At 50.7% G+C, this 25607-nt stretch overlaps 1 protein-coding gene across 3 annotated transcripts; it reads left to right on the top strand.

The window, feature by feature from the left end:
• Positions 1 to 257: 257 nt before the first annotated feature.
• Positions 258 to 25400, top strand: WFIKKN2 (WAP, follistatin/kazal, immunoglobulin, kunitz and netrin domain containing 2). Of its 3 annotated transcripts, XM_069603665.1 has the most exons (3): positions 300 to 440; positions 20645 to 20685; positions 22483 to 25400. In XM_069603665.1, exon 3 carries the CDS (start codon positions 22552 to 22554, stop codon positions 24001 to 24003), a length of 1452 nt encoding a protein of 483 aa, XP_069459766.1. In that variant the 5' UTR covers positions 300 to 440; positions 20645 to 20685; positions 22483 to 22551; the 3' UTR covers positions 24004 to 25400. The 3 variants fall into 3 exon arrangements, with proteins under 3 accessions (XP_069459765.1, XP_069459766.1, XP_069459764.1); XM_069603664.1 differs by lacking the exon at positions 20645 to 20685 and having other exon boundaries at positions 258 to 440; XM_069603663.1 differs by lacking the exons at positions 300 to 440; positions 20645 to 20685 and adding an exon at positions 19364 to 19998.
• The last annotated feature ends 207 nt before the right edge of the window (positions 25401 to 25607 follow it).

The raw sequence follows: 25607 nt of genomic DNA, 5'->3' as shown, positions 1-25607 counted from the left end.
GGCAATGACTTGAAACCCTGGCTACACCTTCAGAATCACTTTGGAGCTTTTAAAGCTACCACATCTGCCCTCTCTGTGACTCTGCTTTAATTAGGAGCAGTCAGGTGCTGGTACTTTGTAAAAGGTCCCCAGGCGGCTCTAACATGCAGCCAGTGCTGAAAACCCCTGTCTATGGGAGGAGGGGCTGTGGAGGCAGCACAAAGTCTGGGGAAAGGAGATAGGGAAGCAGCTACCAGGGAAGTGGGTGGAAAGCAGGAGGGTCCTAGAAGAGGAGCCGTGGTCAACAGGTCACATGCTGCAGAGATGGGAAGGAGCAGGGCTGCGTGTGCCGTTTAGGGCCATACCACCACTGGGGGGTTTAGCTGCGGGTTTGTCAGCAGAAGGATGAAAGCGAAGCCGGATCAGAGTGTACAGAAGAGAAGCGAGTCAGGACTTGGAAGGTGAGAAAATGGGCACAGAAAATGTAGACTGACTTTGGAGATGAGTGTTGTCCATGGAGAGGGCATGTACATTTCAGGAAGGGGAACCCCTTCTGGGACCTGAGAATAGGCTCTTGTCTAACACTTGGAAATGAATTGTCCAGGGAGACACAAATGCTGACAAAGCAAAAGACTTTACTGGGAACGGGCACCCCTGTGGAAAACAGCTAGGTAAGGGAACCCAGGAGAACTGCTCTGCCCTGTGGCTCACAGTCTCAGGTTTTGTGGTAATGGGTTAGTTTTCTGGTTTTCTCTAGCCAGTCGTCTTGCTGGGCCCATATTTGGTCTGACTCAGGGTCCTCCCTGGTGGTGCACACATCTCTCAGCCAAGTTGGATTCCAGTGTGAGGGTTTCTGGGAGGTTGGTAGGATGTATGGTCTCCTCCCTCCTCTTTGTCCCCTCCCAAATTCTCCTGGTCAGAAACTCCACATTTTTTTAATCAGACTTCCTGTTGCAAGACAACTCAGGCAAGTGGTTATCATCATGCCTGGCCAAGGCAGGCAGTTTTAGTCAACAGTTCCCTAACAAGGGAGACAAGGGAATGATTTAGTCATTTGCTGAGGATGGAAGAGACTTGGGAGTGTCCAGATGCTGATTGAAATGGCCCAATTAAGAAGAGCTGGTGGATGTTTGGAAAAGAAAATGTGTAATTGATGGCAGCAAGCTCCTAAGAAGGTGGGAGGGGAGAGAAGGGTGGGGACCCGACACAAACAGCGTTGTTGTCATAGGATGGGTGATGGAAAGGATGAGGGCGAGGGCAGGGGGTCATCTCACTGCGCTTCCCAGAACACATACTCACCAGTAGTTCACTCACTGACGAGGCTCCTCGCACTCTGTCCACGTCATCTTTCCCGCGAGAGCAGTCTGCTGCTTTTCCTTTCTTCCGTCTTCTCTTTGTGGCAGCCAGACCTGGAGCCACTGTCCCAGTGACGGGTGGCCTGGTAGCGGTCTGGCTGTCCTCTCTTCCTGGTCCACCTTCTCCATGTGTAACTAGGTGTCTAGTTGGTAAACCAGTTTAACCCCACAGCCTGAACCTGGGGAAGGAAGCTGGGAGATGAATGCCTGAGGTCCTTGACCCAGGCCCTCTTCTCAGTCAGGATCTGTCTTACTGGAGAGTCTCTGCAGTGGCTCAGACACTAAGCCCCTAAGACTAAGATTGATGAATACACTGGTCCCGTTGGCACTTATCTTTGGTGTGTGCCCACCCCTTCTTCGGGAAACAATCAGGGCATGGCTTAGTCACAGGGTTCAGGTATCGAGCCTTCATCCCAACACCCTCACGTTCTCTGCCCCCAGTGGGCTCTTTGCCTCTCCTGATCTTTGCTATCTGAGGCTACACTGGACAGCAGGCAGGCTCAAGATCACTGCCTGTGGGTTGAAACTGGAAGGTGTGTAGGGCTGGCCACTTGAACAGGTATCTCCTTCCCCCTCTCCACCTTCCTGCTCATTCCCATTTCCCTGCGCTGCCCTGGCATTGGAAACAGCCTCCTCTGTCCTCAGCCATGATGCCCACCCACCTGGCTCCATGTTAGAGAGACACCTCTCTTTGTATCCCTCACTGGCTTGAAGTCCTAGTGACTCCTGACAAATGGGCTTGGCCCTTTGTCTGCCCCTGGTCTGTGTCTGGCTATGTCCTTATCCATTCTGCCATGAAGTGGGAAGTAGCTTCCCCCACTCACCTCTTGCATGCTCCTAGGGAATGTCCAAATACTCCATGTTTTCTGTCTGCTGCAAGCAGGGCCTTGCCAGCGGCTCTTCTGCAGCCTACTCTTATTTAGCTGCAGACTGGGTTTGTTTTATGTGTTTGTTTTCTCAAATTCCTCCCCCAATACCTGCCCAAAACAGAACCCAAAGTGCAAAGGAAACATTTTTAAGTGGAAGAGAAAATCAGGGCCTCCTTCTTGGTGGTGGTATAGGCATGGGCCAGAGACTCCCCACTCTGAATCAAGTCCCTCTTGGACTTGTGTGGCCTTGCTCCTCTCCAGCCACCCTGGCTGTCTTCCAGCGCCTCAGATGTTCCACGCAGCCTTTGCAGGTGCTGTTCCCTCTTTGCCTGGCTATGTGTGATCTATCCTTTGGGGTTCAGCATCAGCACTACTTCCTCTGGAAGTCCTCCCTGACCCCTGCTCTACATTGGAAACAGGGCTCCTGCTCTGACTTTTCTCCCTTTGAGTCTGCCTGGCCAGGTGTTCAGAGCTCCTCCAGCCGACTTCTCACCCTTCACAGGTGGAGACGTGAGGAGGACCAGTGAGGGAGGGTGCAGGCCCTGTTGCCTGCTGAAAGGTATCCTGTGTGTTTCCTTTAAGCACCTTCCATCATCTGTCATTGATATTCATTTGTGCAGTTGTCTAGTTTCTATCACCTACACCAAAATTTCACATTTTTGAAAATGGAGGCCGCAACTCATTTCCCACCATCTCCCCAGTTTAAAATATAACACAGGACACACAACAGCTCCTTGAGACATGGCTGCAGGGACAGAGGCAAGTGTTCCATCTTGGACTCTATAGGGCACTCCGACAGCATCCTTGTTTCTGACTCCTGACTTGTCATGAGCTGAGCAGCTGAAGCTGGCCTCCACAGTATCCCTGCACACCTATCCCACTTATAATTTGCTCTTAAAAACTATCCCTAAAGTTAGGGGGTGTAAACATTTTATTTGCTTATGGTTCTGTGAGAGTTGGACTGTGAAGAAGGCTGAGTGCAGAAGAATTGATGCTTTTGAGCTGTGGTGTTGGAGAAGACTCTTGAGAGTCCCTTGGACTGCAGGGAGATCCAATCAGTCCGTTCTGAAGATCAACCCTGAGATTTCTTTGGAAGGAATGATGCTAAAGCTGAAACTCCAGTACTTTGGCCACCTCATGCAAAGAGTTGACTCATTGGAAAAGACTTTGATGCTGGGAGGGATTGGGGGCAGGAGAAGAAGGGGACGACCGAGGATGAGATGGCTGGATGGCATCGCTGACTCGATGGACGCGAGTCTGGGTGAGCTCCAGGAGTTGGTGATGGACAGGGAGGCCTGATGTGCTGCTATTCCTGGGGTCGCAAAGAGTCGGACACGACTGAGCAACCGAACTGAACTGTGGCTTAGAACTTTGGGCGGGGTTCAGTGGGGCTGTTCTGTTCTGTGTAGCATTGTCTGGGGTAGTCACTCAACCACATTCGGATGGTGGCTGGGCTGGGCTGGGCTGGGCTGGGCTGGGCTGGGCTGGGCTGGGCTGGGCTGGGCTGGAAGGTCCAAGAAAGACATTCACTATGATGCTTCTCCATGTCTCAATGTGTTTCTCTCCAAGTGGTTAGTGGCTGTTCAGTTTCAAATTCTAAATATTCACTGATGGAATAAAGGAAAACAATTGACTTGTGTATAAGAACTTTGTTTCCTGAAGCCTTGAGCTTGCTGATGGAGACGACCAAAGTCCTCAAATCCCAGTCCTTCTGTTCTTCTCAACCTTCCCAAGTAATCTTCAGCTTTTGGAATACTGAAGAGTGCATCACATGTAGAGAAAGGAACTATTATTTTGTAAAACTTTTGTTTCAATTGTGCATAGGAATATGAATTCCGCATTACACAAAAAAGACTATTTCTTACTATGTGTTTCAGTAAAAACATGTGAAAGCCCAAGGATTACAGATTAAAACTGGGCTTGGTCCAGCTCAGCCCCTTCTTCAGCACCTGCTTCCCGAAAGCCTGTTCAGTGCTATCAGCTCTCTTGCCTTACAGGGTAGAGCAAGGCTTTTGCTACTGGGTTCAGTTTTCAACTGCTCTGGCCACTCAAAGCCTGTTGGATGTCTTTATCTTGAGACCATCTAGACCATGAGGCTCTGTAAAAGAGTAAATCAAGAAAGAGAATACACTCCTGGGAAGCAACTAAGAGTAGTTTCAGTTCAGTCACTCAGTTGTGTCCGACTATTTGCGATCCCCAAGGACTGTAGCAGACCAGGCTTCCCTGTCCATTACCAAGCTTGGTATGCTGCAGCCCCTGGGGTCATAAACAGTTGGACAGAGTAGTTTAGGAGGAACTGAAAGGGCCAGGTCATGGCAGTTGTGCGAATTAGGCATTGACCTCTGGCCTTTGGGATCAGGTAGAGTGAGTTCACAGGTTTGCACAACTCCGTAGTTTGTACAACTCTGTATAACTTTATAGTTGACTATAACAAGTCCTATTGTTTACTGGGCATCAAAGTCTTCAGTGAGGTCCAGCAGGTGTCTGGCATCTGAGTCACTTAAAACTTGTGGCCCTTTACCAGCCTCAGCTTGATTGAAGGAAGCTGTGATGAAACCTAACAATTTTCCTCAGTGAGGAAAATTTCTCTTTTTCACTTTCTGGGGCAGCAGCTGTTCCTCCTCCCTCTTTCCCATCTCTGCTCCTTCCTACATAATAAATTTCATTACTGAGAGAAGGGAGAGGGCAATCCCTAGCCTGTCAGTCCAAGCTTCCATGGAGCTGTTTCTCTGCCAGCCAGCTGTCACTTCCAGGAACCAGGCATAGCTTGCACGTCCTAAGTTTGGTCTTTGGGAGCACAGTCTGACGCCTTCTGTTTGATGGTAACCCGGGGCCCACATGAGAAGTATGGGCTCCTGCCCATTGCCTCTTTTCAACATCCGATACTTGCCACCTTTCAGAGTCGCAGGGGCACAGTCCAGCCTTAAAATTAAGTCCAAACCCCTCGCCACAGTCTAACGCCCATTAGGATCTAATCCCTGACTTCCTTGGCAGACTGGGGCCACCAGCTACTTCTCTCTCTCTCTGGGCTCCAGCCATAGCAGACTTGCCATTGACCTGCCTAAGGATTTCTTCACTTCAGTTAGATCCTGTTTCTTCTGACTGACCCATTCTTTCCCTCCTTGGATGTCCCCTGCCTCCTGGACTTCTTCCTAGCATGCTTCTGCTATAATTGGATTCTTGACTATATAATGAGCTGTTCTACACCTTTCTCTCTACCTAGACTATATACCTCCTGAGGTCAAAGACTATATTCCTGGTTTGTATCTACTGCTTCATATAAAGCCTGACACACAGCAGGCATAAAATCAATTTTTACTGAGTGAATGACTATTGAATGATAACTTCCTTTCCCTGGGACTGGCCCAGCAGCCTCCCCAAAATCATCTCAATATTTGTTATGTTGTGAATAGTACAACAATTCACCCTCCCACCAAAACCACTTTTCCCACTACTTGTCTCAGTATCTGGGTTCAGTCTTCATCTAGATTTGGGGCAGTGAACTTGAACTCATCCCCAAAGCTCTGGCATCACCTAACACCAGGCTCTGTTCCTTCTTTAGACAGGGCTCATTTTGTGAGATGTTCACTGTCGAAAGAGTTGAGTTAAAGGTCCCTTCTCCAGGCAACTCCTTTGCCCAGCTTCTCCCTTGAGATTGCAGTCATCAGTAAGCCCTACATGACAAAGCTGATCACACCCACTGCTGTGCAGAGCATGCTGACAGCTTCTAGGGGCTTGTGGGGCTGCCTCAGTCCAGCTTTATCATAGCTCACTGGTATCCCGCAGAACTGCAGGCATCTCTGAGAATCCTCATCCATCTTTACCTAACATCACATTGTCCTGCATGTCAACTGACTTCAATCCTAGAAGCAGAAACTACTTTACAGGGCAGACAAGACCAAGGGTTGTGGAAATAAAACACCTCACCAGCCAGTGGGTCCTAGGAATGGTCCCTGTGGCAGATATTGTGGATTGCCTACCCAAAAGCCAACCACAACTCCATTTTCCCTTGTTGCAAAGCTGGAACCATCACCTTTCCAGGCTCCCTTGTAGTTGGAGTCATGTGACACACACCCTTGCTGAAGTGCTGTGGCCTGAGTTTCTTAGAGGTCTTCCAGAATTCCCTGGTGGTCTGGTGGTTAAAAATCCACCTGCCAGCGCAGGGGACGTGGGATTGATCCCTGACCTAAGAAGATTCCACATACAGCCAGGCGTCTAAGCCCACGTACCACAACTACTGAAGCCCGTGTGCCCTAGAGCCTGTGCTCAGCAGCAAGAGAATTCACCACGATGAGAAACCTGCACGCTGCAACGAGAGAGTAGCCCCCATTTGCTGCAACTAGGGAAAGCCCACTCAGAGCAACAAAGACCCAGCGCAGGCCAAAAATACAGCAAATAAATTTAAAAGTGTGTAGAGCTATTGCATTAAAAGGAAAAAAAAAAAAAAAGGCAAGAAATCTTCCCTCCCTGAATAAACAGATATGGTTCCAGAGGTTTTGGCTTTTCCCCCTAATCTGGGTCCAGAATGAGGAAGTATCTAGGGGAGCAGCCATCATCAGACATTAAGGGCAAAGGCCACATGCTGAAGGTGACAGAAAAGATAAGAAACACAGCCCTGATAAATTAGCCAAGCTGTCTTGAACTTCTTACTCTGTGAGAAACTTTAACTTCTAATTATTTAAGCCACAGCTGCTCAGGCTTTGTTGCGTGCTGCCGAATGCACTCCTGACAGTTACTTTGACTGCTTGTCTCTAACGCTCAGGATCATTGGATCCTGCCAAAACAGTCCTTGCCTGTCTCCTCCCTACCCAGCAGCCATGCAGTGACTCCCATCCATAGCCACTTCCTCTGGGCCACTGCCTTAGTTCACCCACACCAGTGCCAACTGTGACTCTTCCTATGGGGCTAGACCCACCCAGGTTGTCAACCCCTCACTGCTGCTGGTGCCTGAGGCTCTGTAGCCCGCTGACTCTGGGTCCCTGGCAGGATAAATGTTGTCTTTATGGTTCACACAGTATGACCCAGGCTTGGGCTCCCCAAGGTGTAGGTGGCCCACCCCTCACCTCTGGACTGCCCTGGTTGACCCTTTTTTTGGTCATGTCCCAAAGTGGAGTTTTTTTGAACAATTTAGGCAGAGGGAATGGCCTAAATTAAATTTAGACAGCATGATAGGGAAAAAAACATTCTAGTTTGCCCAAGACTAAGGAGTTTCCTGGGATGCAGGAGTTTCAGTGCCAAAACCAGGCCAATTGCAGGCAAACCAGGATGGCTGATCACCCTGGTGGGATGCTCAGAGACCATCAGTAATTCTGTACAGCTGGAACATGCAGGGTGAGCAATGAGGCTGGAGAGGGGGCAGGATCAACTCTCAGCAGGCTCCCTGGGCCATTTAATCCTGACCAGGAGGGGCCATTGAAGAGTTTGAGGCAGGTGTGTAGGTGTGTCTTCCTAGGGCTGCCGTATAAATTACCACAAATTTGGTGGCTCAAGATAACACAAATTTATTTTCTGGAGGCCAGAAGCCCTAAACCAAGGTGTCAGTGGGGCTGCATTTCCTCCAAAGGATCCAGAGCAGAATAATTTTCTTACCTAATCTAGCTGCTGATGGCTCAGGCATCTCTGGGCTTATGATAACATTGCTCTAATCTCTGCTTCCATCTTTAATGGCCTGCCCTTCTGTGTCTTAGCCTTCTTCTGCCTTTCTCTTTTAAGGACACCTATCACTGGATTCAGGACCCTCTTGGATAATCCAGAAAGGTCTTATTTCAAGATCCTTAACTTAATCCTATCTGCAAAAACCTTTTTCCTAAATAAGTTCACATTCATGATTTCAGATGTTAGGACATGGACATATCTTTGTTGGGGGCGGCGGCGGGGGGGGGGTGCGGCTACCATTCAACTTGGACTTCCCCGATGACTCAGCTGTAAAGAAATCTGCCTGCAATGCAGGAGACACAGGAGACAAGAGTTCGATCCCTGGGTCAGGAAGATCCTCTGGAGGAGGAAATGACAACCCACTCCAGTATTCTTGCCTGGAAAATCCCATGGACAGAGGAGCCTGGTGGGCTCTAGTCTATAGGGTAGCAAAGATCCTCTGGAGGAGGAAATGACAACCCACTCCAGTATTCTTGCCTGGAAAATCCCATGGACAGAGGAGCCTGGTGGGCTCTAGTCTATAGGGTAGCAAAGAGACAAGACTGAGCAACTGAGCATGTGCGCGCACACACACACACACACACACACACACCATTCAACCCACTACAACAGGGAAACAACACGTTCAGTTTTGGAATTAAAAAGGTAACTCTGGAAGCAGAGAAGAATATGGTTGAAGGGGGACTCTTCGCTGTTAAATATGAAATCACGGAGGCCTGGAGAGAAGCAAAGGGACAGATATGTAAAGAGAAGTGTGGGAGCTGTGGTGGGTCCCAATGGGCCCCTTTTTCTACCCCTAGGGCTGCCCACGTGATGCCCAAACTTTCTCTGACCCCACTGTCCAGGCCTGTTCCTTTCAGATTCCAGTACCATTTTGCCTAGAATTGGCTGATGGGCCCAGGGATGGCTATATCCTGCCTGGCCTGACTTAGAGCTGGTCTCTGGAGTCCTGATTTACAGCCCTAGGACTGCCTAGTCTCTCTCAGGGCTGACAGACACCAGGGATGCTCACTCCTGTCCTGTAAGCGCATGGTCTGCTGGACGAATCCATTCATTCATGGGACCATCCATTCATTCCTCCAGTGTACATTGGTTCAGTGTGTGCTGTCTGTTGGAACCATGCGCCAGACACAGTCCCTGCTTGCCAGGAGTTTCTAGGCCAGTCTGGATGATAGATGAGAAAGTAATTTCGGCACTACACAAAATATGCCCAGGTGTATCACAGGCAATCCCAGGAGGGTCACCGGGCCAGGGTGTACTCAAAAAGGGCCTCAAATGTGGATTTTTAAAAATTAATTTTTGTTGGAGTATAGTTGCTTTTGGCTTCCCTGATGGCTCAGTGGTAAAGAATATACCTGTGATGCAGGAGATATGAGTTCTATCCCTGAGTCAGGAAGATGTCCTGGAGAAGGAAATGGCACCTCACTCCAGTATTCTTGCCTGAGAAATTCCATGGACAGAGGATGCTGGTGGGCTACAAACAGTCCATAGGGTCGCAAATGAGTTGGATATGACTTAGCAACTAAAAAACAGTAGTTGCTTTATAATATTCTGTCTCTTGCTATACAGCAAAATGAACAAATCCTCTTTTTTGACGTCCTTCCGATTTATGTCCCCACAGAGCATTGAGTATAGTTCCCTGTGCTTTACAGTAGGTTTTCACTAGCTATCTATCCTATACATAGTACCAATAGGGTATCTATGTCAATCCTAGTCTTCCAATTCATCCCAACCCTTCTTTCCCCACTTGGTAACCCTAAGCTTGTTCTCTATGTCTGTGACTCTATTTCTACTTTGCAAATAAGTTCATCTCCACCATTCTCTAGATCCCACATACAGGCCACATTTTATTAGTTTGTCTCTTTCTGACTTACCTCACTCTGCATGACAATCTCTAGTTCCTTCCACATCTCTGCAAATGGCACTATTTTGTTCTTTTTTATGGCTGAGTAACATTTCATTGTATGGATTCTTTTTTAATCAAAGCACAGTTCATTCACAATATGGCATTAGTTTCAGGGGTACCGCAAAGTAATTCGTATATATGTGTTTGTATACACACACACACACACACACACATTTTGTTGCTTAGTCACTAAGTTGTGTTCAACTCTTTGTGACTCCATGGACTACACTATACCAGATTCCTCTGCCCTCCACTGTCTCCCAGAGTTTGCTCAAATTCATGTCCATTGAGTTGGATGAGTAAGCATCTCATTCTCTTCCACCCTCTTCTCCTTTTGCCTTCCATCTTTCCCAGTATCAGAGTCTTTTCCAATGAGTTGACTCTTCACATCAGGTGGCCAAAGTATTGGAGCTTCAGCTTCAACATCAGTCCTTCCTATGAACTTTCAGGGTTGGTTTCCTTTAGCATTGATTGGTTTGATCTCCTTGGTGTCCAAGGGACTCTCAAGAGTCTTCTCCAGCACCACAATTTGAAAGCATCAATTCTTTGGTGCTCAGCCTTCTTTGTGGTTCAACTCTCACATTCATGCATGACTACTAGAAAAAACATAGCTTTGACTGTAGGATTTTTGTCAGTAAGGAGTAAGGAGGTATGCTTTACCTGCTTCCTGAGAAACCTGTATACAGGCCAAGAAGCAACAATTAGAACCAGACATGAAATAACGGACTGGTTCAAAATTGGGAAAGCAGTACGTCAAGTCTGTATATTATCACCTTATTTATTTAACTTATATGCAGAGTACATTATGCAAAATTCCAAGCTGGATGAAATACAGCTGGAATCAAGATTTCAGGGAGAGATATCAATAACCTCAGATATGCAGATGACACCATGATAATGGCAGAAAGTGAAGAGGAACTGAAGAGCCTCTTGATGAAGGTAAAGGAGGAGAGTGAAAAAGCTGGCTTAAAACTCAACATTCAAAAAGCTAATATCATGACATCTGGTTCCATCACTTCATGGCAAACAGATGAGGAAAAAATGGAAATACAGTGACAGATGACAGATTTTATCTTGTTGGGCTCCAAAATCAGTGCAGCCATGAAATTAAAAGATGCTTGCTCCTCAGAAGAAAAGCTATGATAAAACTAAGCAGTGTATTAAAAAGTAGAAACCACTTTGCCAACAAATGTCTGGTTTTTTCAGTAGTCATGAATGAATGTGAGAGTTGGACCACAAAGAAGGCTGAGTGCTGAAGAATAGATGCTTTCAATCTGTGGTGCTGGAGAAGACTCTTGAGAGCCTCTTGGACACCAAGGAGATCAAACCAGTCAATCCTAAAGAAAATCAGTCCTGAATATTCATTGAAAGGACTGATGTTGAAGCTGAAGCTCCAATACTTTGTCCACCTAATGCTAAGAGCCACCTCATTGGAAAAGACTCTGATGCTGGGAAAGATTGAAGGCAGGAGGAGAAGGGGATGACCGAGGATGAGACAGTTGGATGGCATCATTGACTTAACGGAAGTGAGTTTGAGCAAACTATGGGAGTTAGTGAAGGACAGGGAAGCCTGGCATGCTGCATTCCATGGCGTCTCAGAGTCAGATATGACTGAGCGAGTGAACAACCAACAACCTTTGTCAGCAAAGTGATCTCTCTGCTTTTTAATATGCTGTCTAGGTTTGTCATAGCTTTCCTTCCAGCGAACAAGTATCTTTTAATTTCACGGTTGCAGTCACTGTCCACAGTGATTTTGGAGGCCAAGAAATAAAATTTGTCACTGCTTCCACTTTCCCCCCTTCTATTTGCCATAAAGTGATGGCACTAGATGCCATGATCTTAGTTTTTTGAATGCTGAATTTTAAGTCAGCTTTCCCCTCTCCTCTTTTACCCTCATCAAGAGACTCTTCAGTTCCTCTTCACTTTCTGCCATTAGAGTGGTATCATCTACATATCTGAGGTTGATGATATTTCTCCTCTCAATCTTGATTCCAGCTTATGCTTCATCCAGCCCGGCATCTTACATGATGTTCTCTGCATATAAGTTAAATAAGCAGGGTGACAGTTTACAGCCTTGACATACTCCTTTCCCAATTTTGAACCAGTCTATTTTTCCATGTCTGGTTCTAACTATTGCTTCCTGACCTGCATACAGGTTTCTCAGGAGTTTGGTAAGGTGGTCTGGTATTCACATCTCTTTAAGAATTTTCTACAGTTTGGGGTGATCCACACAAACACTTTAGCATAAAGCAGGAGTAGACATTTTTTCCTGAAATTCTCTTGCTTTCTCCATGACCCAACAAATGTTGGCAATTTGATCTCTGATTCCTCTGCCTTTTCTAAACCCAGCATGTACATCTGGAAGCTCTTGGCTCATGTATTACTGAAGCCTAGCTTGAAGGATTTTGAGCATAATTTTGCTAGCATGAAATAAGCGCAATCGTATGGTAGTTTGAACATTCTTTGGCATTGTTCTTCTTTGGAACTGGAATAAAAACTGACTTTTTCCAATCCTGTGGCCACTGCTGAGTTTTCCAAATTTGCTGACATATTGAGTACAGCACTTTCACAGCATCATCTTTTAGGATTTGAAATAGCTCAGTAGGAATTCCGTCACCTCCACTGGCTTTGTTTGCAGTGAAGTGAAAGTCGCTCAGTCGTGTCCAACTCTTTGCAACCCCATGGACTGTCCATGGAATTCTTTAGGTCCGAATACTGGAGTGAGTACCCTCTCCCTTCTCCAGGGAATCTTCCCAACTCAGGGATCAAACCTAGTCTCCCTCCCTGCAGGCGGATTCTTTACCAGCTGAGCCACAGATACTGCCTAAGGCCCATTTGACTTCATACTCCAGGATGTCTGGTTGTAGTTGAGTGATCACACCATCGTGGTTATCTGGGTCGTTAAGACCTCTCTTATGTTGTTCTTCTGTGTAAGCCTGCCACTTCTGAATCTCCTGTTTCTGTTAGGTCCTTGCTATTTCTGTTCTCTATTGTGCCTGTCCTTGCATGAAATATTCCCTTGATGTCTTCAATTTTCTTGAAGAGATCTCTAGTCTTTCCCATTCTATTGTTTTCCTCTCTTTATTTGCATTGTTCATTTAAGAAGGCCTTCTTATCTCTCCTTGCTATTCTCTGGAACTCTGCATTCAGTTGGGTATATCTCTCCCTTTCTCCCCTGCCTTTTGCCTCTCTTTCTCAGCTGTTTGTAAAGCCTCCTCGACAACTACTTTGCCTTTTTGCCTTTCTTTTTCTTGGGAGTGGGTACAATGTCACAAGCTTCCGTCCACAGTTCTGCAGGCACTCTGTCTACCAGATCTAATCCCTTGAGTCTACTTGTTAGCTCCACTGTATAATCATTAGAGATTTGATTTAGGTCACATCTAAATGGCCTAGTAGTTTTCTTTATTTTCTTCAATTTAAGCCTAAATTTTGTAATAAGGAGTTCATGGTCTGAGCCACAGTCAGCTCCAAGTCTTGTGTTTGCTGACTGTATCGAGCTTCTCTATCTTCAGCTACAAAAAATCTGATTTCGCTATTGACCATCTGGTGATGTCCATGTGTAGAGTTTTGGAAAAGGGTGTTTGCTATGACCAGCAAAAGGAGAAGAGGGTAGCAGAGAATGAGATGGTTGGATATCACCACCGATTCAATGGACATGAACTTGGGCAAACTCTGGGAGATGGTGAGGAACAGAGAGGCCTGGTGTGCTGTAGTCCGTGGGGTAGCAAAGAGTCAGACGTGACTTGGTGACTGAACAATATGATCAGCATGTTCTTTTGATAAAACTCTGTTAGCTTTTGCAAGGCTTCATTTTGTACTCTAAGGCCAAATTTGTCTTTTATTCCAAGTATCTCTTGACTTCCTACTTTTTCCTTCCCATCCCCTAGGATGAAAAGGACACCATTTTTTGTGATAGTTCGTCATAGAACTGGTCAACTTCAGCTTCTTCAGCATTAGTGGTTGGGGCATAGACTTGGATTACTGTGATATTGAACGGTTTGCCTTGGAAATGAACTGAGATCATTCTGTCATTTTTGAGGTTTCACCCAAGTACTGCATTTCAGACTCTTGCTGACTATGAGCTACTCCATGTCTTCTAAGGGATTCTTGCCCACAGTAGAAGATATAATGGTCATCTGAATTAAATTTACCCATTCCTGTCCATTTTAGTTCACTAATTCCTAAGATGCTGATGTTCAATCTTGCCGTCTCCTGCTATATTCTTTTTCAAAATTCTTTTCTATTATAGGTTATTATAAGATATTGAATGTAGTTCCCTGGGCTATATAGTAAATCCTTGTGTATCTATCTTCTGTGTGGTAATATGTATCTGTTAATCCCATATTCCTCATTTATTCCTCCCCTCCATCTATTGTGGATTTTTGACATTATCATTTAAACCTATTTAGTGGCTCAGAGGTTAAAGCGTCTGCCTGGAATGTGGGAGACCCAGGTTCGATCCCTGGGTCGGGAAGATCTCCTGGAGAAGGAAATGGCAACCCACTCCAGTACTCTTGCCTGGAGAATCTCATGGAGGGAGGAGCCTGGCAAGCTACAGTCCATGGGGTCACAAAGAGTCAGACACGACTGAGTGACTTCACTTTCACTTTCACTTTCACCATTTACACAGGCACAGACATACATCCTGACAGGGTTGAATGTTTAATTGCGACAGGTTTTGTATACCAGTTTTTGTTTTTGTTTGTTTTGCTTTTTTGTTTTAAAAACTTTACCTGGAACCCCCAGGGTGATTTTGGCCTCCCTCAGCTTCTGAGGTCAGGAAGGCTTCCTAGAAGGTGCAGCTTCTGAGAAGCTTGGGGAGCAGTTGACCAGGATCAGATGGAACAGGCCAGGGAAGGAAAGTCTTCCGTGGGGAGGACAGCATTCACATAGGTTAAAGGGAAATTCTGTGTGGAACTTTCAAAGATTGAAACAGCAACGTGGCAGCTTCCAGGGTTTGAGAGAGAAGGGAGAACCATAAGATGGAGAAGGAAATGGAGGCAGAAGTTCATGGTATTACAGGCTAAATGAAAGTGGAGAAGCTGTCTTTAAGCCAGAGGTCTTGAAATAATGATCATTCAGGAAAGGGGCCTGTTTCTCAGTCACTGTACATTTTATGCTGTTGGAAAGGGAACTAGGGCTGTGTTAGGTCCTAAAGGATACATGCCCCTTGGCTCAGCAGCGTGAGGGTGAGCAGAGAGAACCGAATCTGAGCCATCCTTTCTTCTCTCTCATCCAAAAGGAGGAAACAGTGAGGCGGACAGGTGGGAGTGAGGAGAGTGGAGTGGTCAGGAAGCTTTTTGGGTAGGCGAGGCCTGAATGGAATGGGGGCCATGCCCCATTTTAGTCTCATTGCTGGAGCCCCAGGCCCTTACTCTCCCCTAGCAGAGTGGAGAGGGGGAGCCCCACAGCCTTCTGGCTCCTTCCCTCCTGTGTTTGTCTTGGCTGAGAGCTGCCTGAGGATATTTGAAGCCTGTTCTGTCAAGGCAGAGCTGGAGGAGTCAGGACAAAGGATCACAGAGGAGGGAGAGGGAAGGAGCCTGAGGGGTTTGTTCAGGGGGTCCTCTGACTCCTTGCATGGTGCTCAGCCTCAGCACCATGGAGCCTCCCAGCGAGGTGTCTGACATCCCCAAGCTCCTTGATGCCCACTTGCTCCAGGAAGGCATTCAAGGACTCACAGCTGCCAGAAGGGTCTCCTGTTCTTGCAGTATGACCCAAAGATCTATTCAGACCTTGGCACCCAAGCTTCCAGGGACTTGGCCCCACTAGCAGGCCCCCCTGGACTGGACAGGCTGTAAAGGGGCCTGGCTGGCGAAAGCACTGGCCAGGCCGCGCCGACGGCCAACCTCGCCATTCTCAGATCTCGATTCAGTGCTGCCTCCCCCGAGGCCCAGGGTGGACCCTCCCGTGTCCTGCTCTGCACAGATGCTGACAGGTCACGTGTCCCACAGCTGAAGGTCTCCCCTGTCTGCCTCCACCATCTGCTGAGGCCCCATAATTATTTCAAGGCCAGTACAGTCTCACTCTGAGGGGAGAGTTCACACAGCCCTGTAATGTAACCCAGGCCCTGGGCTGCGCAGGCAGGGGGTCCCCAGCTGCGTAATGAGCCTCTGGCTTTATTGAACTCCTTGGCTTGGCTTTGACTAATCACCGCCTTTAACCAAGGCTGCCTGGCCTTCTGAGAATCCATCTGAGTACCATTGCTGAGGACTTCCTTCTCCCCAGCACCCCAATTCTGGCGCCTCAAATCTTTCCTCCGCCTCAGATATGTTTAAATAACCAGGATCAGGGCAGGGAGGCTCCCAGAGGGTTGGCCTCTCTCATCCATCTGGGAGAAAGTGTGACTGCCTCCGGTCTGGGAGCCCAAGCAGGATGGACAAGAATGGACTGCTGCTCTGACTCCGCTGGGCCAACTCCAGCAGAGGCCAGACCCACAGCTCCCACCCCACCCCCTTTCCTAAACCTTTGTACTTCCCTCTCACCTCTGTTTCTGGAGGCCTATGCCCCCGGAAGGAGGGTCTCAGCTGACGAGGCATCCAAGATGAAGTATAGGAAATGGGTCCTGCTCAGGCTTCAAGACCCAGCCCATGTCACGGGCCCAACAGCCACCCCAGGCTTCTCCCTCCTGCCTGCGCCTTGGCCCTTGTAGGGGCCCCAAGACTGCACACTACTCTCGTGCTTTTGCAGGTTTGTTTTCTGGCCAAGACTGTGCCCTCTCTGTGGACGAGGACTGCCATCTATCCCTGTGTACCCACACATTAGCCCATAGTAGGCGCTTTAGAAAACATCAAGAAGGGGGCGGGAGGAGATGCTTCAGGAGGTGAGAGGTTCGGTCTGTGCACGAGGGACATGGCATCTGGGGGCTGCTTGGCGTCCCTGTGGGTCTCCAGGCGTCTCCACCAAGGTTATAGCGGAAGTCTCTGGAGGAAGGGGACCTGGCCCATCTAGGGAGCGGTGCCAGCGTGTTGTCAGTACTCTAGTGGTCTGGGGATTGTTCTGCTAAGGGTGATCTTGAGGCCAAGGGTCGTCCAGAATTCACTGTCCTGGGTGACTTCCTACTGGCTGCACCTAGAGTGGGCTTTGAACCTGTCCTAGAAGGTATGAAGGGTCCATGGGGCCTCTGCCTTCCCACAGTGGCGGGGCTCTTCTGAGACGAGGTCAGGATCCAGCCTCTTCCAGGCAGATCTACGCCTGATTCCTTGGGGAGGGTGAAAGGCAGAGGACACCCGCCAGTTCAGGCCCCTGCTCAGGCTGCCCCACCCAGACTCCACTTCCCAGAGGCCTGTGGGGGTGGGAACAGACAACGGAGCCCTCAGCTGTCCCGGGGAGTTGGTGAACACGGCTTCCCCACCACCCTCCAGAGAAGGGCAAGAAGGGAGCAGAGTCAGAGGGAGCCAGACCCAGGATCCGTGCGAGAGAAGGCCCAGGGGGAGAGGACTTCAAAGCACTCCCTGAACAGCTTATAAACAAGCTGAGCTGGTGAGGCGGCCAGCAGGGGCCCTTCTGGAGGGGCTGGAAGCGTGCACAGGGTTGTGTGAAGAGCAGAGGACAGGGGTCAGAGAGGGGAAGCAAGAGCCTGGAGACCCCAGCCAGGCCCACCTCCCCTCTGTGGCTGGCTTTCTTCTCTCATAAAACTGAGCTCACAGCCACACCTGGGTTCCCTCTGGGACTGGCGTGAGGGTCAGCATGACGATGGAGGTGGAAGTGCTGTGTGGGCGCCAAGCCCTGATCAGATGTTATTTATTATTCTGAGCTGTGTTTTGGTGGGAGACTTGGAAGGGCTAAGAGGGAGAGCTGAGTGTACTAGGGCCCCTTCTTCCCCAGTGCTGTTTTGAGAGTTCTCAGGGCAGAATGGCCAGGAGTGGGGCCTGGGCAGGGGAGGCCCACAGCTCTCAATAGGACCAGGCTGGGCGGGGACTTCCCCTCTCCTCCCCCACCTCTGGCCTGTGCCCCTCCCCACTCACCTTCCTAATGGTCTCAAGTGACTCCCAAGAAATCAGCCTCCTTTTCCTAGATACCTGTCTCATGTAATGGGGCTGTGACAGTTTTTCTAAGTCCTGCTCAGAAATGTGTCACTGTTCATTTCCCTTTGTGATATCCAAGGAGGCTGCACAAACCATGTTCATCAACGGCTGTGCTGAGGCCCAACTCGGAGCAGCTGGAACACGGGTTTATGAAATTACAGGGAATTCAAAGCAGCCGGCGTCGCCTGCTGTCTGGCTTCATTACGGGGACCAGCCTCGGAGGGAAGTTTATTCCAATAATTTAGGGGATTAGGATCTGACACCCTTCATTAGCTCTTTGACATAAGCAGAAAAGACAGATCTTGCAGAATGACCCACAGACAGGAAGGAATTGGCTCAGGGGAGGAGGCAATACCCTGCCCGAGAGGAAGAAGCCAAATCTGCAGGGTGGAGGGAGGGGCACACCCTTCTACAGAGCAGCTAGAGGCTGAAGTCTGGCCTGAGGGGAGCGTGGTCTGGGCTTGGCACTCGGTATCCCCATCTGTGAAAAGGTCGGGGCTGCATCCCTATCTACTGCCCCTGGGACAGAGCAGCTTGGTTGCTGCTTCCCAAATCCTTTGCAGTTGGCCTTGAAAAAGTAACCTTTCTCTTCCCCACCCCCTGGCAGCTTCTGGCTCTTTTCCTGGCTCCTCCTTCAATTCCGTCCTTGATGTTTCACAAACTTCTTGTCCAGCTTGTAGAGACTAGAGTTGGGCTGCCCCTTGACAGCAGTTTGACAGCTTGGTGGGGAGGGGTGATTTCAAAGGCCCTGCAAACTAGGGTCCCTGCATTAACGGTGGGGTCACGTAGCTGTGTGACACAGGGCAAGTTGCTTGCCCTGTCTTTTCCTCAAATCTAAAACGAAGGCACAGTTTGTTGTGAGGGTTAAATGAGACAATGCACACAGTCTGGCCCACGTTATGACCCCAGGAAATATCCTACTGCTGCTCACCAGGGGTGACATTCTCCTTCATAAAGCAGGGAGACGACAGCCAACTGGCTCTTCCTGGGCAAAGGCTTCATGGTCGTCAGCGAGGCAGCTCGGCTGCCCAGCACTGTCCTGAGACACAGTGACCACGTAGGTTCTCTTGGAGCAGGGAGTGTGTCAGTCGAGGAGCAGGAATGTGATACGTCCCGGAGCTGGGGGAGCTGGAGCATAGCTGGTATGTGTCTCTGGAATGATTTGGGGAAAATTCACCGAAGTTGGAACTTGAGACGCAAACTGCCCAGGATAGAGAGATAGGGGGCTGTCCGCACGCAGCCCCCCCTACCCTGAGACCTGGTGCTGGGGTGGGAGTCGGCTTACACAGCACAGGCTGCTCAGGCCCGCCCTGGAATGGCCGTGAACTTGTTGTTTTTCCACGTCATTTGCTCTCAGATGTACTATCGGGCCGGCGATGCTAACCCTGCGGCTGCAGGTCCCTCCTTATAACAAGTGAGTGTGTGTTCTTCGGAGGTGGCCAACGGGAGGAGGGGGCCCGGCTGAGAGGTGGGGGGAAGGGAAGCAAGCCTCTTCATGTAGTACAGTGAGCTGGCGTGTCCTGGAGCCAGCTCCCCCCAAAGCACATGCCATTTCTGGCCCCTGAAGGGGTTAAAGGCCTCCTGGAGTCAAAAACAAGCAGGTGTCCCACCGTGCCAGATACGCCGCCTAAACTGCTTCCAGCTTTTTTTTTTTCTGCAACAAGTCTGTGATCAGCCACAGGACAGAGGAGCCGGCAGCCTGCCTGTGACAGGCGTCAGGTTAGCTCGCTCCCACTCGGGTGGCGTGCCCAGGACATAAATCCAGGCTCTGGCCCCGGTGCGGCTCCTCTCCCGGCACACTCCGGAGAGGGAGCTCCCTTTATCTGAGGCTCCGCAGCCCGGCGGACTCCACAGACTCGGTGGAGGCAGCCTCAGCAGCCGCAGCAGCCCACGGAGGCCCACTGGGGTCGGCAGGGCAGGTGTCTGCGGCCCTGAGGAGCAGAAGGCCCAGGGGCCCAGCCCTGGCGTCCTCTCAGGGGAGGTCTCTGGCCGCTGCAGACCTCAGCATGTGGGCCCTGCGGGGCTGCCGTTCCTGGTCCCTCTGGGGGCAGGGGGCAGCCTTGCTGTTGCTGCTGCTTGGGGTACCCCCTCGAGGCCTGGCCCTGCCACCCCTCCGATACTCTCACGCCGGCATCTGTCCCAACGACATGAATCCCAACCTCTGGGTGGATGCCCAGAGCACCTGCAAGCGGGAGTGTGAGACGGACCAGGTGAGTGTGAACCCGGAGGCCTGAGCCAGGCCAAGCAGTCTTGTTGGCGAGGCAGAGTGGGAGCTGGGTGGTGAGAATGACGCAAAACAGGGAAGAACCTGGCCCCCAGCCACACGGGCATAAACAGGGTGTGATGTCTTAACTTCGAGTCCTGGAAGAAGAGATGGATGTGATGTGGGAATTTCTCAGGGACTGGAAATCCTCGGATTCGTGGTTTCAGGTCTGCTGGGGGCTGCTCTGAGCCAGCTCTATGCCAGGCACATCAGAGAGACTGGCTCAACCCACCCGCAGCCTGTCAACAGGTGAGAGAGAAACTCGGGACACTGCATGGAAGAGCACAAGGCTCCAGGGCCAGGGAGGTCAGATCCGCATCCATCTGACCACAAAGCTGATGCTTCATCCAGCCTCTGGGCCACCTCTGGGGGTTAGGACCCTGACCCTGAGGTCAGTGCAGGCTGATGGGGAGGGTGCGCAGGAGTGGATCTGAATAGATTCTCTGGGTGTCTGTGAGAGGGAAGTGGACTAGGTTTCAACCTGGTGATCCCTCAATCCTCGCAGTGTTCAGGGCAGGCCTGGCTCTACCTGGTTCTTGGACAATTCTCTCCCTGCTCCTGCATTCAAGGGTTGTTCCTGTTACTTTTCCCAGGGTGAAGAGCCTGCTAGTACCTGGCACCTGCCTAGGCAGAGGTAATTCCCGACAGTCTGGCAGCTGCTGGGCTTGGACCGATCTGGGCATCACCAGGGTGCTCCCTCTGCCAAATGTACATAACCTATGAGAGCACAGACTGGTCCTGGAGAGAGCGACCTGTCCCTCAGAGAGCCCAGGGGACAATCTCAGCCTCTCACTGTTCATGAGCAACGGGAGAGCTGAGGGAAAGGAAGATAAAGCCTGGATAGGGGTGGAAAAGTGTTCCTATCAGGCTGAGATCAGGCAGCTGGTTGGCCACATTTGTAGACAAGGCTGTTTCAGGGGCTTGGAGACAGTGAGACTCTGGCTGATTTTATGTCTTGGGGAGAAGCTCCTCTGTGCGGCTGGGGATTTGGCCTATGGATGCATTCTGAGCCCTTAAGCAAAAACCATTCTGAAAATTCCCTCCAGGTTTTCTGTGCCCAGAAGTACCTTTCCCTTCTCCCCAAGGACCCAGTCTTTCATGGACCTCCAAGTCCTGAAGGAGATTCCCAGGCCAGAGTCTTCAAGGAATCGAGCGATGCTCGGGCAAGGAGCAGGTTCTCCTGCTGCTCAGCCCCCTCCTGCCCTCACCCCCACTAGGTCCCTCTCCCTCAGGAGCCAGCTCTGAGATCTGTCCATCCCTGCCCTAGAGCCTCCCTGGTGTGGCCTAGAAGCCTATGCCAAGCAAAGGCTGCAAAACAAAGTCCCCATTCTGAGCCGAGAGGGAAAAACAGTGAACAAGTCTAACAGGCAGCCCTCAGCTGATGCGGCCGCATGAGGCCAGCCCTGGTGGGGAGCGGCTCACAGAGCCGTGACCAGGGCTCAGGATTAGGGGCATTGCCCACATCCTGGAGAAAATACCACGTGAAATCCTTGTTTGTGTCAGCCCCAGAGCATGTTGCTAATTTTGAGGAATTAGACTAATGCCTTTCATGGCTCCACAGAGAATCAGAAGGAATTACAGTCTGGCAAGTCCTTGATGACGGCCTGGCTGACCTTTGCCGCACAAGGGAACTTCATTTTTTGCTATTGATTTCCCCATGCAAAGGCCCACATGTTGGAACTAGCATGGCCCACAGTGATGAGACCTGATGTCCTGGGCCTGTCTTGCCTGCCCTTCCTCTAGGCTTTGGATGAACAGGGGCCAGCATGAGAGCTGCCTGGTGTGTACACGTGCCTTCCTTGTGTACATGCACAGCTTTGATCAGCTGTCCCAACAGTGTCTGACTTTTCCTTTTTAGCATTTGGCCAGGGCATTCCCAATGGAAAAGACACAAAGGCGGGCTCAGTTGTTCCAGGTGACACCTCACTGTGGGAATGGTAAATTGCAGACAAAAAACTCTCATTTCTGAATCCCATCACCTCGAGCGTGAAGTCCTTTCCCACCAGTTCCCAGCTCTGAGGGCTTGAATGTCACCTCACTTAGCCTTCACATTCTCATTTCATCTCATGCTAGACAGAAGACTTTTCTTTGTGGAGTATGTGATCCGCCTCTTCCCACACTGCTAGCTGTGTGACCTTGGGCAAGTTACCTTATCTCTCGGTGCCTCAGTTATCATTGCCTGTGAAGTGGGAATGTTGGTTATACCCACTGTAATGAGCATGAGATAAGTTGATAGTTGTAAACATTTTTAGAAGAAGGCCTGGCAAATAGTGGGTGCTACGAATATGTTAGTTATTATATCAAAAGGATTTTCTCATGGTAGGCGAGCACATATTAGTCCCCTTCCCTGTAAACCGTGGGGGACGTTGGGGGAGACTGTGCTCTCTTCCTTCTCCTCCTCGTTCAGACCTCTCCATCTGGCTCTCCCCAGGAGTGTGAGACCTATGAGAAGTGCTGCCCCAACGTATGTGGGACCAAGAGCTGTGTGGCGGCCCGCTACATGGATGTGAAGGGGAAGAAGGGCCCCGTGGGCATGCCCAAGGAGGCCACATGCGAACATTTCATGTGTCTGCAGCAGGGCTCTGAGTGTGACATCTGGGACGGCCAGCCAGTGTGCAAATGCAGAGATCGCTGTGAGAAGGAGCCCAGTTTCACCTGCGCCTCCGATGGCCTTACCTACTATAACCGCTGCTACATGGACGCTGAGGCCTGCTCCAAGGGCATCACGCTGGCCGTCGTCACCTGCCGCTATCACTTCACCTGGCCCAACACCAGCCCCTCACCACCCGAGACCACTGTGCATCCCACCACGGCTCCCCCGGAGACCCCCGGGCTGGACGCCACGGCCCCAGCTTTGCTCAACCACCCTGCCCACCAGTCAGTCACTGTGGGTGAGACCGTGAGCTTCCTTTGTGATGTGGTGGGCCGGCCCCGGCCAGAGATCACCTGGGAGAAACAGCTGGAAGACCGAGAGAATGTGGTTATGAGGCCCAACCATGTACGCGGCAACGTGGTGGTCACCAACATCGCCCAGCTGGTCATCTACAACGCCCAGCCCCAGGACGCTGGCATCTACACCTGCACAGCCCGCAACGCCGCTGGCGTCCTGCGCGCTGACTTCCCACTGTCGGTGGTCAGTGGGGGCCAGGCTTCAGCCACCGCAGAGAGTAGCCCCAGTGGCACGGCCTTCCCCACAGCTGAGTGCCTGAAGCCCCCTGACAGCGATGACTGTGGTGAGGAGCAGGTCCGCTGGTACTTCGACGCCCAAGCCAACAACTGCCTGACCTTCACCTTCGGCCGCTGCCACCACAACCGCAACCACTTTGAGACCTATGAGGCCTGCATGCTGGCCTGCATGAGCGGGTCGCTGGCCGTGTGCAGCCTGCCTGCCTTGCAGGGGCCCTGCAAGGCCTATGCGCCCCGCTGGGCCTACAACAGCCAGACAGGCCAGTGCCAGTCCTTTGTCTACGGTGGCTGCGAGGGCAACGGCAACAACTTTGAGAGTCGTGAGGACTGCGAGGAGTCCTGCCCCTTCCCTCGGGGGAACCAGCGCTGCCGGGCCTGCAAGCCGAGGCAGAAGCTTGTCACCAGCTTCTGTCGGAGTGACTTTGTCATCTTGGGCCGAATCTCCGAGCTGACGGAGGAGCCCGATTCAGGCCGTGCCCTGGTGACTGTGGACGAGGTCCTAAAGGATGAGAAGATGGGCCTCAAGTTCCTGGGCCGGGAGCCGCTGGAGGTCACTCTGCTCCACATGGACTGGACCTGCCCCTGCCCCAATGTGACAGTGGGCGAGATGCCGCTCATCATCATGGGCGAGGTGGACGGCGGCATGGCCACGCTGCGGCCCGACAGCTTCGTGGGAGCCTCGAGCACCCGGCGGGCTCGGAAGCTGCGTGAGGTCATGCACAAGAAAACCTGCGATGTCCTCAAGGACTTCCCAGGCTTGCAGTGAAGCCCTCTGCCTCTCCCCAGCCCTCTTTCTGATCCTCTTCTATTTACCCATTCCTGGTGACCCTCAGTCAGCAAACTGGGCAAGGTCAGATTAGACAGGCCAACCGGGGAAGAGCGGTCAGTGCATCAGAAAACCCCCCCCAGAGGATCTTAAATCAGCTTCTATTCTTTGGATTTGATCATGGGTGGGAGGGGGACAAAAGAAGTCAACCAACATTTGCAGGTTATTCCTGATGGCCAGTCTCCTCTGACTTTGTTATCTTCTTTTGGCTGACCACTCCCTCCCCTGGCTCTCCCAGACTCCCTGCCCATAGCCAGACTCCCAGGCAGGATTCTAGAGATGGCGGCTGGCTGTAGGATGGTCACAGGAATAACTGAATGAATTGGTTTGCTAAAAAGGTAGGTGGGGATAGAAAGGAGGGCCCAGGAACTAACTGGATAAACTCCCCACAGCCCTCCAGAGCACTGTGAACAGAGACCACCTCGTGGTGAGGGTTGTGGGAAGCGGGAAGCAGGAGGCATGATCCAGCCCGGGGCACAACTTGCCTTAAGTGGAGGCTGCCAGACAAGTCCTTTGGGTGGTGGCCAGCCTGTGCTTTGATCATGTTGGCCTAGCAGTCTCTGAGGCCACCACAGCACAAGCAGAATATGTTTGTCATGCTTCTTCCCCCTGGCTTTATTGATTGGTATATTGATTATTGATTTATTGATTCAGTTTTGTTCAGTCCAAGTCAGTGGAAATTTTCTGAACACTTACTGGGTGCCAGGTGCTAGGACCACAGAGAGACGTTAGCTACTGCCCAGCTCACAGTGACTGAACACGAATGTCCAGATCCCAGGGCTCTCCCAGAAGCAGATAAATGGCTGGTGCTCCCAGCTGGCAAAAGATCCCTTTAACACATAGTGTGCTCTCAGTTGCCACTCGCTTCCTCAGACACAAAGTCAATAGAAGCCCCAGGGTCTGTTCTGATGGGAAGAGAAATAAAGGAAGAGGAAAAGCAAGGCAAGGAAGTGGGTTGGTAAAAGAAGGAAAGAGGGAAGACCAGGAGGTAGGCTTGGGAAGGGAAAGGAATGCTGCTCAATGCTCCCATCTGGTGGTGGTCTCTGGAGCTGCAGGGGCCTAGAGGGAGACTCTAGGTGTGGACTGGGAGGGCCAGTTTGAGGATGTGGCAGCTTGTTGATTTCTGTTTCTGGACTTCCAGGACAAGTCCGCTAGCCCACTACTAGATTTAGGATTTGAGAAAGCCACTGTCAGCTCTTCATCTACCCCTCTTCAATCCTCCTCAGCCTTCATTATGTCCATGCCCCTCCAAAGCTGAAGAAGATCATTGTGGGGGATTCTCATTTCTTCCTCAAATGTAGGGGGAAGATACCAATTAAAAGCCCATAGTATCGACAGCCCTTCCTGTGTGATTCACTTGGGCTAATGCGTAGGTGGGAGAGGGGAGTGGTGGGCAGTGTCATTTGCTTTGGTGACCTACCTTGGGGGGAGCACAGGGGGAATCTAGCCAACCGGATCCCATTTGAGTGATGGAGAGACACTGCTAACACTTGGCCCATTTTGCAGTGCCATGACTCCTTACTGCGGTGCCCCCTGGAGCTTTG

Source organism: Ovis canadensis, chromosome 11 (genome assembly GCF_042477335.2).
Source record: "Ovis canadensis isolate MfBH-ARS-UI-01 breed Bighorn chromosome 11, ARS-UI_OviCan_v2, whole genome shotgun sequence".
Classification (NCBI taxonomy): Eukaryota; Metazoa; Chordata; class Mammalia; order Artiodactyla; family Bovidae; genus Ovis; species Ovis canadensis.
The sequence above is the reverse complement of the archived record's forward strand: the minus strand, read 5'-3'. Positions and strand labels throughout refer to the sequence as shown.

Coding starts and splice junctions, on each gene's coding strand:
- WFIKKN2 (XM_069603663.1), top strand. CDS start 19,795: ATGTGGGCCCTGCGGGGCTGCCGTTCCTGGTCCCTCTGGGGGCAGGGG. Junction 19,999..22,482: donor GGGAGTGTGAGACGGACCAG/GTGAGTGTGAAC, acceptor GGCTCTCCCCAG/GAGTGTGAGACCTATGAGAA.